The 13,768-nt window shown below is 47.7% G+C and overlaps 1 protein-coding gene across 1 annotated transcript in view; it reads left to right on the top strand.

The window, feature by feature from the left end:
• The first annotated feature begins 2,601 nt into the window (after positions 1 to 2,601).
• Positions 2,602 to 13,768, top strand: part of SMAD3 (SMAD family member 3) — a 102,941-nt gene continuing 91,774 nt past the window's right edge. The window contains exon 1 of the mRNA XM_074966603.1: positions 2,602 to 2,892. Coding sequence (XP_074822704.1) covers positions 2,687 to 2,892 — 206 coding nt within the window. The 5' untranslated portion in view covers positions 2,602 to 2,686. The remainder of the gene's footprint in view (positions 2,893 to 13,768) is intronic.

A 13,768-nucleotide genomic window follows, 5' to 3' on the forward strand; every position in this document is an offset into this window, starting at 1 on the left:
AAAAATAATGAGACTAGCAAAGGGAGTGGCAAGGTGGGCAAGTGGAATACCAAATTAGCTAGCTACATCGAGGTAAAAGTACACTGCCTTGTTGCCACTAGGACTTCTCAGTGTAAAAAACAAGTCTTTTTTATAGTGAAGACATAGCTTCATCAGGGGCCTATCTATTTAGGTTCTGGCATGCAGCTCTATAGTTTTCAGTGTCTCTCCTTTTGGCCATGAGGGGCTTTGTCATTTGTATTAGTTTATTTTTTGCAGCATGAATTTCAATGACATTTCAACCCCCCACATCATTCTCAGTGTAGATTTTTAACACAGTTTTGCCTAACTCTCCCACACTCAGCCCCAGGAGTCGGGGATTGGGGAACAAACCCTAGCTCTGTGTGTGTGTGTGTAACCTTTACTGACAGGAGTTCCCCCTCTGACTCTCTGTAGAGTCTGCCTCTTTAGGGGGTGGTGGGGAGGAAGTCCCCCTTTGCACTCTGTGGGGATATATGAGTGAGCGAGGAGAGGAAGGTCAATTGTTAACCTTTCTAGAGTATGCGGGTGGGGGAGAGAAGGTAGGACATCCACCCTTTCATATGCTCTGAAGTTGGGAGGTAATTAGCTGAGAGGAGTAATCCCCACTCTGTGTGTGTGTGTGTGTGTGGTGAGTAACTGAGAGGAGATCCCCCTTCCAGGCATCTGGGTTTACTGTGGGATTGGTTTTTTTTGGGGGGGGGTATAATCATAGAGAGAAGCTCCCCCTTCCATTCCCTGGGAATTGTGATTAACGGAGAGGACCCCCACTTCCACTCCTGGGCTCACTGTGTGTAGGGGTGGGGTGGTGTCACTGAGGGAAACCCTCCTGCACTCGCTCTATTTGCTGTGTGTATGGGGAGAGCCCCCGCCCATTCCCTATGTGTATGAGGGGTGGTCAGTGAGGGGAGCCCCCTGCCCTGCCTGGCTGTGTGTATGGGGGGCGTCACAGGGAGTAAGGGGAGCCCCCCTATGTTCCCCGGGCTTGCTGTGTTTATGGGGGGGGGTCACTGAGGGAGTGAGGGGAGCCCCCTACGTTCCCCAGGCTAGCTAGGTGTAGGGGGGGGTCACAGAGAATGATGGGAGCCCCCTACATTCCCTGGGCTCACTGGGTGTATGGGACAGTTACTGAGGGGAGCCCCTGCCCTGCCCTGCCTGCTGTGTGTATGGAGGGTCACAGGGAGTGAGGGGAGCCCCCCTACGTTCCCCAGCTTGCTGAGTTTATGGGGGGGTCATTGAGGGGAGCGCCCTGTGTTTCCCCAGGCTCACTGTGTGTATGGGGGGGTCACAGGGAGCGAGGGGAGCCCCCCCTACGTTCCCTGGGCTTGCTGTGTTTATGGGGGGGGGTCACTGAGGGGAGCCCCCTGCCCTGCCTGGCTGTGTGTATGGGAGGGTCACAGGGAGTGAGGGGAGCCCCCCTACGTTCCCCAGGCTTGCTGTGTGTATGGGGGAGTCACTGAGGGAGGGTATGGGACAGTCACTGAGGGGAGCCCCCGGCCCTGCCTAGCTGGCTGTGTGCAGGGGGGTCACAGGGAGTGAGGGGAGCCCCCCTACGTTCCCCGGGCTCGCTGGGTGTATGGGGGGGTCACTGAGGGAGGGTATGGGACAGTCACTGAGGGGAGCCCCCTGCCCTGCCTAGCTGTATGGGAGGGTCACAGGGAGTGAGGGGAGCCCCCCTACGTTCCCCAAGCTTGCTGTGTGTATGGGGGAGTCACTGAGGGAGGGTATGGGACAGTCACTGAGGGGAGCCCCCGGCCCTGCCTGGCTGGCTGTGTGCAGGGGGGTCACAGGGAGTGAGGGGAGCCCCCCTACGTTCCCCGGGCTCGCTGGGTGTATGGGGGGGTCACTGAGGGAGGGTATGGGACAGTCACTGAGGGGAGCCCCCGGCCCTGCCTGGCTGTGTGCAGGGGGGGGTCACAGGGAGTGAGGGGAGCCCCCCTACGTTCCCCGGGCTCGCTGGGTGTATGGGGGGGTCACTGAGTGGAGCCCCTGCCCTGCCTGGCTGTGTGTATGGACGGTCACAGGGAGTGAGGGGCGCCCCTCTATGTTCCCCAGGCTCGCTGTGTGTTTGGGGGTCACTGAGGGGAGCCCCCCCTTTGGCTGTCGGTGGTTCCCGCGTGCCGGGTTGGGGGCCGGGCCGGGGGCGGCGCTGGCCGCCCGTTGCTCCCCTTCTCTCCCTCCCTCGGCAGCGCGAGCCCGCGCGTTTGGGCGGGCTGGCGGGGGTGGGAGCCGGGGCGGCCGGGCGGCGATTTGCATGAAACGCAGACTGGGAATGAGCTGGAGCGGCCGTCTCTCCGCACACGCAGAGCGGGGGTGGGTGGGGGCCGGAGGAGTCTCCGCCTCAGGGGAACGCGGGAGCAGTCGGGGCAAAGTTTGCCGCCGCTGCCAGCCGGGGCTGCTGAGGGCGCCGCGGGGCCGGGCTCCGAGCGAAGCCGGGCGCCAGGCTCCAGCCCCGCTGCCCTCGGCCCTGTGCGCTGCTGCCCGGCGGAGCAGTCCCGCGCCAGGGGGCCGCGCCGCGCCGCGAGCCGGGCAGGCGCCCAGCGGGCCGCCACCGCCGCCAAGTTGAGCGGGGTCTCGGGCGGGCTCGGAGCGCGGGGCCGCCCGCAGCGGGAGGCGGCAGCGGCTGGGTGGGGCGCTGCCTCCCGGAGCGCCGGGCAGGGGAGCCAGCATGTCCTCCATCCTGCCGTTCACTCCCCCCATCGTCAAGCGGCTGCTGGGCTGGAAGAAGGGGGAGCAGAACGGGCAGGAGGAGAAATGGTGCGAGAAGGCGGTGAAGAGCCTGGTGAAGAAGCTGAAGAAGACGGGGCAGCTGGACGAGCTGGAGAAGGCGATCACCACGCAGAACATCAACACCAAGTGCATCACCATCCCTAGGTAGGGAGAGGGCACCCCGGGGCGGGGGGATCCACCCAGCCACAGGCCGAGCAGGGGCACCGCAGAGCCACAGAGGTGGCACCCACCCACCCACCGACCAAATCAGGGGCGCCCATGCGGAGACATATGTGCTCCCCCAGAGAGAGACATGTACACAGAACATCGGGGGGGGGGGGGACACACAAAGAGAGACCTGCACAGGCTGCTGGGCTCAACATGTAGGAATAGGCACCTTCATCACACTTGGGGGCCCCATGCAGAGACACCTGTGTTCCCTGAGGGGGGCATGCACAGATCAGGCATGGGCAGAGATATATGTTTGCCCACAGAGAGAGAGACTTACATCCATACACAATCATGGGTGTCCTTGCAGAAGCATGTATTCATGTGCCGAGGTAAGGAATGGACACCCACAAGAGACATAAGCATATGGGCACCCATATAAATACGTGCATTCTCTTTTATACTCACACATAGCTACTTGCCAGGACACTGAGAGCTGAATAACCGTATGGACACCCATTTGCACACGCATGGCTGAGACATGTGTACCTGTAAATAGTTGCAGACAGATGCATGCACCCACACACGTTTGTGTGCATATTATAGACGTTAAGCATACACATGGGGTACTCCGAAAAGCAATACCATTACAGGCTTGTGTTAGAAGAATTTTGCTTTTCTCTCCAGTCAACTGCAATAGAAGTTTGGTTTTGTATTCCTTTCTTACAAACTATTCCAGAATACTTTGCATATTTAAAATTAAGAGATCACAGAATTGAACTACAATCTATTAACAGCGGAGGCAGAAATTAAGAAGGGAAAATGTTTTCAGCTAAGATTTGAAAAAAGATGGAAGTATTCTGGATTAGTTATACTCGTAGGTGATACTCTGTTTCATAGCCAAAAGTTTCACTCTGTTTTCTGTTACTGTTAAAATTAGTATCTCTGATTTCCTTTCTGAATGAGAGAAATTAGTTTTAGGTGTCTTGCTATGTTCAGTCGCACATTTCCCTGAAGAAGTGATTTAGGACCCTTGGATATATGTTTCCAGAGTAGGTGGTTGTAACTTGACCTGACCCCCCCAACAAAGGAACGCAATTTGCACAGCGAAATGGGATTGCTGTTTGCAGGAGAAGTCATGTAAATTGAATAACTAATTTTTTCCATGTAAATTAATTTTTTGCAGTATTTTAAGATTGATTCAGTATGATTGCAAACAGGACTCATCGTAATGCACAGGAGAGGACAAGTATTTAAATGATTACATATGTTTGATTATCTTTGTGGAAATCAAATCACTGAGAACGTTTCATTGCTGATTTTTTTTTTTTTTTTTTTTGGTAAGCTTATTCAGATATCTGGCATTTTTCGTTCCATTTTATGGAATAATACAGCATTGCTTTTTAAACATATTAAAGTTCACCGAGAACAGTTCAATGGTGTATAATTGTATGCTTCTGTGTGTTGATTCTCTTTTTCATGTGTGCACGTGCACCCATATACTCTTGGTTGTCAGAATGATTTAATATGTAGTGGCTAGTACTCACAAAGCCGCATCAGTTGTATGAACCACTGAAACAAGTAGTTTTAAAAAGTTATGTAGAGTTGGAACTCTTTCTCTCCCCCTCTCCCCCCCCCCCCCAGATGAATACCTCCAAGCCCAACAAATACAGTTGTTAAAGATTGTTCGATATCTGCTCAGTTCTTCTCTACCGAATTACACTAGGTCAGAGTCTAGTGTAAATTCAGAATGACTCCACTGAAGTTAGTGAGACTACCCTGGATTCTCTGTCCTTAAGCCTAATTTTGAAACTCATGGTGACCAGCTAAAGCTCTTGAAGTATTTGCTTCAAACCCAAAAAGTTCTGCTACTGATGTGACTTGCTATGTGTGTTGGGCTTCTGATTTTAATAAGGACTGACCAGTGCAGAACTGGGAAGGGAATCACTTGAAATTTACATAATTAACAGCACAGGTGTTTGGGAAGGATTGGGAGTCATGTTCTGATATATTGTAATTCCAGGGAAACAAATAGGTTTAGGGTGGGGAAACTTGTTTCAATTATTTCTGGGAAAAGGGAGTTTAAAATTAATCATCAGCAAAAAGAGTAAACATCACAAGCCATCACCATTAAATGAGAACATTCTAGCTAATGCTAAGCATGCAGAGGTTAAGATTTATTTATCTCTTACAGTTCTGCAAATTTACTTTTACCCACTAAAGTGAGTCCTCCAGCAACCATTAGTCTTTTATGTCTGCTGACACAAGGCCCAATCCTGCAGTCCTTAATCCTTGACAGCAAAAGGAGTTTTGCCTGAGTAAGCCTGGCAGCATTTGCCCCTTGCAGTAAAAGTTAACACAAAAGATTAACCTGCCCCTTTAGGTTCTTTTGCAATATGTTCTATAATAATAAAGCCCATGATCAGGTTGGCCTGTGTTGGGCACTGTGAAGACCCTTAGTAAGAGACAGTCACTGCCTGGAAGAGGTTACAGTATAAATAGTCAAGGGATGGCGGGGAAATGGCAGTATAAAGAGATGAAATTACTTGCCCAAAGTTACACAGAATGTCAAATATCAGAGGGGTAGCCGGGTTAGTCTGTATCCACAAAAACAACAAGGAGTCCGTTGGCACCTTAAAGACGAACAGATTTATTTGGGCATAAGCTTTCGTGGGTAAAAAACCACTTCTTCAGATACATGGAGTGAAAATTACAGATAGAAGCATAACTATACTGGCACACGAAGAGAAGGGAGTTACCTTACATGTGGAGCACCAGTGATGACCAGGCCAATTCAGTCAGGGTGGATGTAGTCCACTCCCATAATTGATGAGGAGATGTCAATACCAAGAGAGGGGAAATTGCTTTTTTAGTGAGCCAGCCTCTCCCAGTCCCTATTCAAGCCCAAATTTATGGTGTTAAGTTTGCAAATGAATTGTTGCTCTACAGTTTCTCTTTGTTTTTGAAGTTTTTTTGTTGAAGGATGGCTACTTTTAAATCTGTTATTGAACATCCATGGAGATTGAAGTGTTCTCCTATTGGCTTTTGTATGTTGCCATTCCTGATGTCTGATTTTGTGTCCATTTTGTGGACATTTATGTCAATTTTCCTTCTCTTGGTATTGACACCTCCATCAATTATTGGGAGTGGACCACATCCACCCTGACTGAATTGGGTCCACTGTCACCTTGACCTGCTAGTGCTGCTCCCTTGCAGAATAGTTTATTTAAAGGGGCTTTGTCCTTCCTCCTCCAAAGGGGAGTTTCCACAGCATGAAGGGGGCTCTGCTTGAGACTGTATTAATTTTAAGTAGATTCCTAGTAGCATGGTGGGGAAGCAATGTATATAGCTCCCCAGGCCTTTGGTCGTCATCTTCTCCTACATTAGAATCCTGAACCACAGAGGTCTTCAGCCAGGCTGAGAAAGGGAGAAGGTGTTATGTGGGTGACCTTCGCCGTGCAGAGGTGGAAATCTGTGCATTAATAATCGGATATAGTCATACAAAGTATGACCTTGCTCTCCATTCACTTAACCCTAAGCACACTAGGCTTTCCCTCTAAAACACTCCCCTTCTCTCCCTCCCCACTACAGCACCGCCATCTAGCATGGCTTCAGATGTGTTAGCCTGCATCTTAATGGGTATTAAGAAGGCTTTCCATTCACGTTAAGCTGACATTATTCAAAAACATGCTCCTTTTGCCAGATAACTTAGTGATAGCTTCTTGTGATAGTTTTGCAAATATCTGGTGTAGAATGGGCATTCGTGTGTCCTTTTGACCTCTCCAAAGTTGTATGCTGCTGGAGTACCTTCCTTGAACACAGACGTGTTCAAAGTTAGGATGTTGCTGCTTTACTCTGAAAATAGGTTTGAATCTGTCGTTCCTACAAGCCACCAGTTGGCATTACGTTTTCAAAATTCTTGGTGGCTGTAAGTATAGCTCTCTGAAATCAAAGAGTGTTGTTGTGGAATTGGATGGCATACAACTACCTTTGCTGTACTCTCTGCACACAAACATGTCAACTTTAAATTTCATCCTTGAGGAGAAGAGCAACAAGTTCATAAGTCTGTTCCTGAACCTGTGATCTGCACTAGAATGGGTTGCACTGTTTGTGCACATGCCAAGCATCTCCACACTCAGTCCTAGAAACAAAAGGAGTTATGGTGAATTGTAAGCATTTAATTCTTAAAATTACTAAATGTGAGTGTACTGTGGAAATCTGCAATGTGTGGCAGATACTGATTAATTTCTAGGAGTCACACAGTATAGACATTTGTCTGTATGAGAGGAGACAATAAATGCCTTACTATTTCAAGAGTATTATTCATCGTGCACACATGTGGTAAAATATAAGATCTTTCCAGTGTTGTGGCCTTTTTTACAGTGTGTCTTTCTGTGCCTGTTTTCTTTTTTGATCCAATTATGGTATTTCTATTTAACATTGCAAGTGGTTTTTACAATAGCCAAGATTCCTCTATGCAAAGAATAAATTCCTTTAAATTGTAGAGAGACAAGGTGGGGCAGGCTATGTCTTTTATTGAACCAACTTCTGTTGGTGAAAGAGGCAAGCTTTAAGTAAGTTTTGTTAATTTAAATATATTTGGGAAGAGAGGATGAGTGTGAGTTCTTATAGAACTCATCGGATATAAGGCTAGAGTGTAATGACTGAATTGGAAACACTGGATATTTTTTCTTTTGGAAAGAAATGAAACAAAATAAGGGCAGGTTTACAAACTTTTGCCGATGCAAGCTATGTTAGCATGAAGCTGCTGCAGTTAGTGTATTATTTATGTGCATGCATACTTGGCTCCCTGTGCTGGTGCTGCACTTACTCACCAGGAATGCTTGTGGCAGTGCACCACAGATAGGTATCCCAGTGTGCAACCCGCCACCATCCAGCATGATGTCTTTTGGGAAGTTTTGGCAATGCACAGTGGGGCAGAAATGAGTCATGCAGGGGGGACTTGGAGCAACTTCCCATCATGCAATTTTCTCCATTCCATAATGTTATCTATATTCCATATTTTTTGCACCTTTCTTAAAAAACCCCACAAACCCCTCATGGCTCCCCTTTCTGTCTGCATCTCTGAAAGAAGCATGGAACCTACACAGCTCTGCACTATTGTCATGAGTGTTTCAATTATAGGACGCACGATCCTCTGGTATTTGCACAGCTGCAAGAAGAACCGAATCAGTGGGGAACCTGATGATTTGGTGCAGGACAGAATGCATAGCAAGAACCAATTCAAAGTTGTTGGTGGCATTCACAGAGCAGCATTCATGGTGGAGTGATGTTTCTGGGCCCAAGAAATGAGCACTGCCTGGTGGCATTGCATTATAGTGCAGGCTTGGCATGATGAGCAATGGCTATATAGCTTTTGAATGTGCAAGGCCACATTTGTGGCTCTGTGTGCTGAACTAGCCCCAGCCCTGATTTTTCTAGTGCAGGGACACCAGAGTGAGAGCTTCACTGACAGGAGAAGTGAGTGGTGATCACACAGTGGAAACTGACAATGCTGTCAGTGGGAAATGATTTTAGAGTTGGAAAATCCACTGCAGGGGCCATTGTCATGCAAGTGTGCAGGGCCATTAATTGTCTCTGGCTATGCAGGACTGTGACTCTCAGCAATGTGCAGGACTTAATGGATGGATTTGCAGCAGTGGGGTTTCCCAATTATGGTGGGGCAATAGATGAAAATCATAGGCCTATTTTGCCACCATACCACCTTGCCATAGAGTACATCCACAGAAAGGGCTACTTTTCTATGGATATGTAGGCATTATTGGATCACCAGGGATGCTTTACTAACATCAACGTTCACTGGTCAAGAAAGGTGCATGACAAACCTTTAAGAACACAGGACTGTTCAGAAAGTTGCAAGCAGGGACTTACTTTCCCAACTGGCTGATTACCACTGGTGTGATGTTGAAATGCCAGTAGTGATCCTGGAGGACCTGGCCTCCTACCCCTTACTCCCCAGCTCACGAAGCCATGCACCGGCCATCTCGACAGAAGCAAGGAAAGATTCGGCTATGGGCTCAGCAAATGTAGAATGACAGTTGAGTGTGCTTTTGGTAGATTGACAGAGCACTGGTGTTATTTACTCACAAGATTGGATCTCACTGGGGAAAAATAATCCCAGTGGTTATAGCTGCCTGCTGTGTGCTGCATAGTATCTGTGAGCATAGGGGGGAAAAATGCTGCCAGAGTATAGGTGGAGAGGCTGTCTGCTGAGTTTGAAGAGCCAGACACAATAGCTCAATGCTGAGCTATATTGCTCAGGGATGCTTTGAAATAGCGCTTTAACAGAGAACCACAGTAATGCGTCATGGTATACTGTGTTCTACCTGGCCCTGCTGTTGGGACCCGTTAGGAATTGTGTGGCGCTTGGCGTGATATCTGTGAATGTAACACTGCCAGTGGAGATTTTTAAGAGCAGGTTAGACTATCCCCTGTCAGGGATGGTTTAGATAATACTTAGTCCTGCCATGAGTACAGGGGACTGGAATAGATGACCTTTAGAGGTCCCTTCCAGTTCTATGATTCTATAATGCGCCTATTAATTTTGTGGTGCTTGCATTACATTCATTTATTTTGTCACTGATCATATGAGTTGTCCTGCTGTACAGTAAGAGATAAGTGGGTGCTTTCAGTACTGCGAGGCATTTTGCAGTATATGTTTGGATCTCATAAAGATGAATTATTTTCCAAACAATAGAATTTTATTCAGTAACTAAAACACTGCAAAAAATTCTGTGAAAGTTAAAAGCAAATACATTGAAAACTTAATACGTACAGAGATGAAGAAGGGGCAGGAACATTCATGTCCATTTTGGCGCACACATGGCACCTATGGTACTCTCAGGTCAGCGTATCTGAAACTGTGGTTGTCCTTAATGTACCCTGGAGTGGAGTGCTAGGGGTAGGTATGCAGCCCCTGATGCCATGTGGAATGTTGGGGGAGGGGGATCTAGGGAGGTACAGTAACTCCTCGTTTAATGTTGTAGTTATGTTCCTGAAAAATGTGATTTTAAGCGAAATGATGTTAAGTGAATCCAATTTCCCCATAAGAATTAATGTAAATGGGGGGGGTTAGGTTCCTGGGTTTTTAGGTTTTAGGTTTTTGTCACCGGACAAAAGACTATATTATTGTGTTTGTGTATTAAGTTTTAAATAAACAATTTAATACTGGTACACAGCGATGATGATTGTGAAGCTTGGTTGAGGTGGTGAAGTCAGAGGGTGGATATTTCCTAGGTGATGCCTTGTTGCTAAATGATGAACTAACAATTGGCTGAGCCCTCAAGGGTTAACTCGTTGTTAATGTAGCCTCACGCTCTACAAGGCAGCACAAATGGAGGGAGGGGAGACAGCATTGGCAGACAGACACACACACCCTGTGTGTGTGAGAGAGAGAGATGTGCATTGCTTCTTTAAGTACACTGACCCCACTCTTAAGTACAGCGCCTTTTTAAGTTAATCAGCAAGCAGAGATGGCAGCTGCTGCCAGGAAGCTTTCTCTGTCCTGAGCCTTGTCATGGGACCCCTGCTCTATGGAAGATGGGGTAAGCGAGGGGTAGGGGGAGGACACCCTGACACTAGCCCCCCTCTTCCCACCCCCACACAGCAAGCAGGAGGCTCTGGAGACCAGCTCTGAGGCAGAGGGCAGGAGCAGCACACGGCACTGGGGGGAGGGACAGCTGAACTGCCAGCAATTGATAGCCTGCTGGGTGGCTACTGCACAGGGAACTTAGGGGGGCTGCTGGTCCACCCTGGTTTCAAGCCCCCACCAGCTAGCTGCAACGGGCTGCTCTTCCTGCAAGCAGTGGACAAAGCAGGCGGCTGCCAAACGACGTTATAAGGGAGCATTGCACAACTTTAAATGAGCATGTTCTCTAATTGATCAGCAGCATAATAATGAAACAATGTTAACTGGGATGACTTTAAGTGAGGAGTTACTGTATTATAACAGAGTTCTCCGTAGATTGCAAAGGGAGGCAAGTCCGTGATTGTTGAACCTGTAGGTCCACAACAGTCTCCATCATCTGTGTTTGCTGGTGGAGAAGTCCCATTATGTCCTGGTGCATTTTTTCCTCTCTCCTTTTCCTGCTGGAACTCCTGGGCCATTCTCTTGTTTGCTCTTTCCTTCTCCATACAGTCTGCAATATTCACTCTCCAGACCCTGAGCTCATGATCTGATGCAGTACTGGCTTACAGGGTCTCACTGAACTTGTTACCCTGAGTCATCTTCTTTCTCCCCCTTATCTGGCTCAGGCATGGTCCGGATGTGGAGGGTGAACCCCTCGATGCTGCAGTGGCAGTAGCTACCGAGAAAGCACACAGAAGTGCCATGGTCACAATGGAAAGCGAAAGTTGAGACTTGGACTGTTCCCTTGCTCCTCTAAAGTTTAAAACAAGACCTATTTATTGATGCTTCTGCTTTGAAGTGCTTGCACACGGTGCCACTCACAGCACCAGCCAGGATGATTATGGCCTAGCAGGGGTGAGGGAAATAAGGAGAGAATTGCTCAGTTGTGTGAAACTCTTGAGTATAGGGCACTGGCATTGAGTTCTGGCACCATTTTCCACAGGTGGTGGTGATTTTAGCTGATATCTCACTCCTGAGGATGACAAAGGCCCAGAGAGCACAGCTGCTGCTCATGTTCTGAAGCCACCAGGACCTGTATGCTACTAGCTTGTTTACTGCAATGGTGCTGCTGAAATTATTGCTGACTGGCATGGGAGTTTGTCGTACTGCAGAGGAAGAAATAAGGCTGCCATCCATAGAAACCTTCGGGAGAGGATTGCAGCCAAAAGTTTAATTGAGATTTCTCAGGTGGATTCAAGGGATATCCCTCTATACACAAACAGACTGCTCCATGTGGCCTTCCATGCCTATCTCTGCAGGGGAATGAAAAGCAGATGATACCTCTACCTCTTGTTGTTGTTCTGCTACACCTTTTAGGATAAGTAAATGAATGAAAAGTCAATAGCTGTGTCCTGTTAAGTTGGGTTTGCCATCAGTACATCATTGTAATGGAAAATAACATATACACACTTACCCGAGGTTCTTTCCCCTGCATTGGGATCACCCATGCTCAACTGCTGTGACTGGCTGGACTGCGGTGGAGTCTGAAACAGGTCCTGGCTTGTGACATATCTGGAACTCCCAGTTGCATGTCCTCCATGCTCTTCCTCTTCCTTCTCCTCTCTGTTCACAGCAGGTACCTGTGACTCTGGTTCCATAGTGGTGTGCTGCTGGGGTCTCTGCCAAGTATAGCATGCAGCTCTTTGTAAAAGTGGTAGGGCTGCAGCTCAGCACTGGATTGACTGCTGGCCTTCCTGGCCTTCTGATATGCCTGCCAGAGTTCCTTTGCTTTCACACAGCATTGCTGTAGGTCCCTGCTGTACCCTTCTTCTGCATCTCTCGTGCAGTGTGCTCATAAATGTCCACATTTCAACAGCTGATCCGTAGCTGTGCCTGCACAGGCTTTTCTTCCCACACGCACAGGAGATCCCAAATCTCCTGTTTACTCCAGGCCGGACTGTGTCTGGAGTGGGTAGCCGGCATGATCAGCTGGGAAGTTCCACACAACAGTGGAGAGCCGCTAGGTCTGCTCACGAAGCTGGACAATCAGGAAAAGGCTTTTCAAAAAAAAATTGCAGGGTTTTAAAAGGTGATCCCTGGGCAGTGGAGTTCACAATTATGACCAGAGCGGTCAGTGTCGGGCACTGTAGGAAAACTGCTGGAGGACTGTTGGGTTGACACTGTGTTACCTATGTCTACACTTGCAGTGTGTCCACCTCAGTACATCAACCATGTCTCAACGCTGCTTGGGTTGGTGGTGTTAACAGCATCACTGTAACAGGCTGCTTATGTTGGTGGGAAATGAATTTAAGTGTAGACACATGCACAACTAGCTCAATGCAAGGCAGCTTACATTGACTTAACTTAGGCCTGGTCTACACTACGAAGTCTTTCACAGTTCTCTCCTCTCTTCTCCCACCTAGGTGTAAAATACCATTTAAACAGGAATAATGCTTAATAGTACTAGTCTTAAGAAGATACTTAGGAGGTGCTGGAAAACCTTGTTTGCGTGTTCTTTGTGTTGCTAGTTGACCTTGCAAATTTTACAAAAATGTATCCTTCTCCTTAGGATCATCTTAACTAAACGCTAAATACAGTAAATGGAACCAATTGAGGACAACTTTGTAGTGTATGCTATCTGTGAGCTTGCAAAAGTGTGGCTTCCTTTCAGTTCTGGTGTGCCATTAATATTTCTAACAGTCTCAGGTCTTGTCTACACACAAACTAAGCCAGTGCATGTTTGAGTGTGGACATGCTTCTCAGTTTAAAACTGTCTTATATCAGTTTAGCTTGCTTCTGTGGGCAAGCTGAATCAATAGTAACTAGGTTTACATCAATTTAAGAGTGTTCACATGCAAAGTTAGACTAGTTTGACAAAACTGATTTATAACCACCCCTTTTGTTAAATCAGCCCAACTTTGTGTGTAGATTGAGCCAAAAATTAAAATATCCCAATAGAATGGACTTAAGTCTGTTTTCTCCATGTATCAGTAATATCTACTTCAGCAGGCAGTGCTTCTCAACATTGTTTAGTTGTTCTTTCCTGAGAGGTATGGACCAGATCATGTTTTAATTAAAATCAACTGCAAAATTCCCTTTGCAGGATCATCCTCTCTGTTTATACAGTGTAAGCATGTAAACTGTTTGAAATGGGCTATCTTGATTATCACTACAAAAGCTTTTTTTTCTCCTGCTGATAATAGCCCACCTTAATCGATTGGTCTTGTTAAGAGTTGGTATGGCAACCCCCATTTTTTCATGTTGTGTGTGTGTGTGTCTCTGTCT

The sequence above is a fragment of the Natator depressus genome, chromosome 10 (genome assembly GCF_965152275.1).
Source record: "Natator depressus isolate rNatDep1 chromosome 10, rNatDep2.hap1, whole genome shotgun sequence".
Lineage (NCBI taxonomy): Eukaryota > Metazoa > Chordata > Testudines > Cheloniidae > Natator > Natator depressus.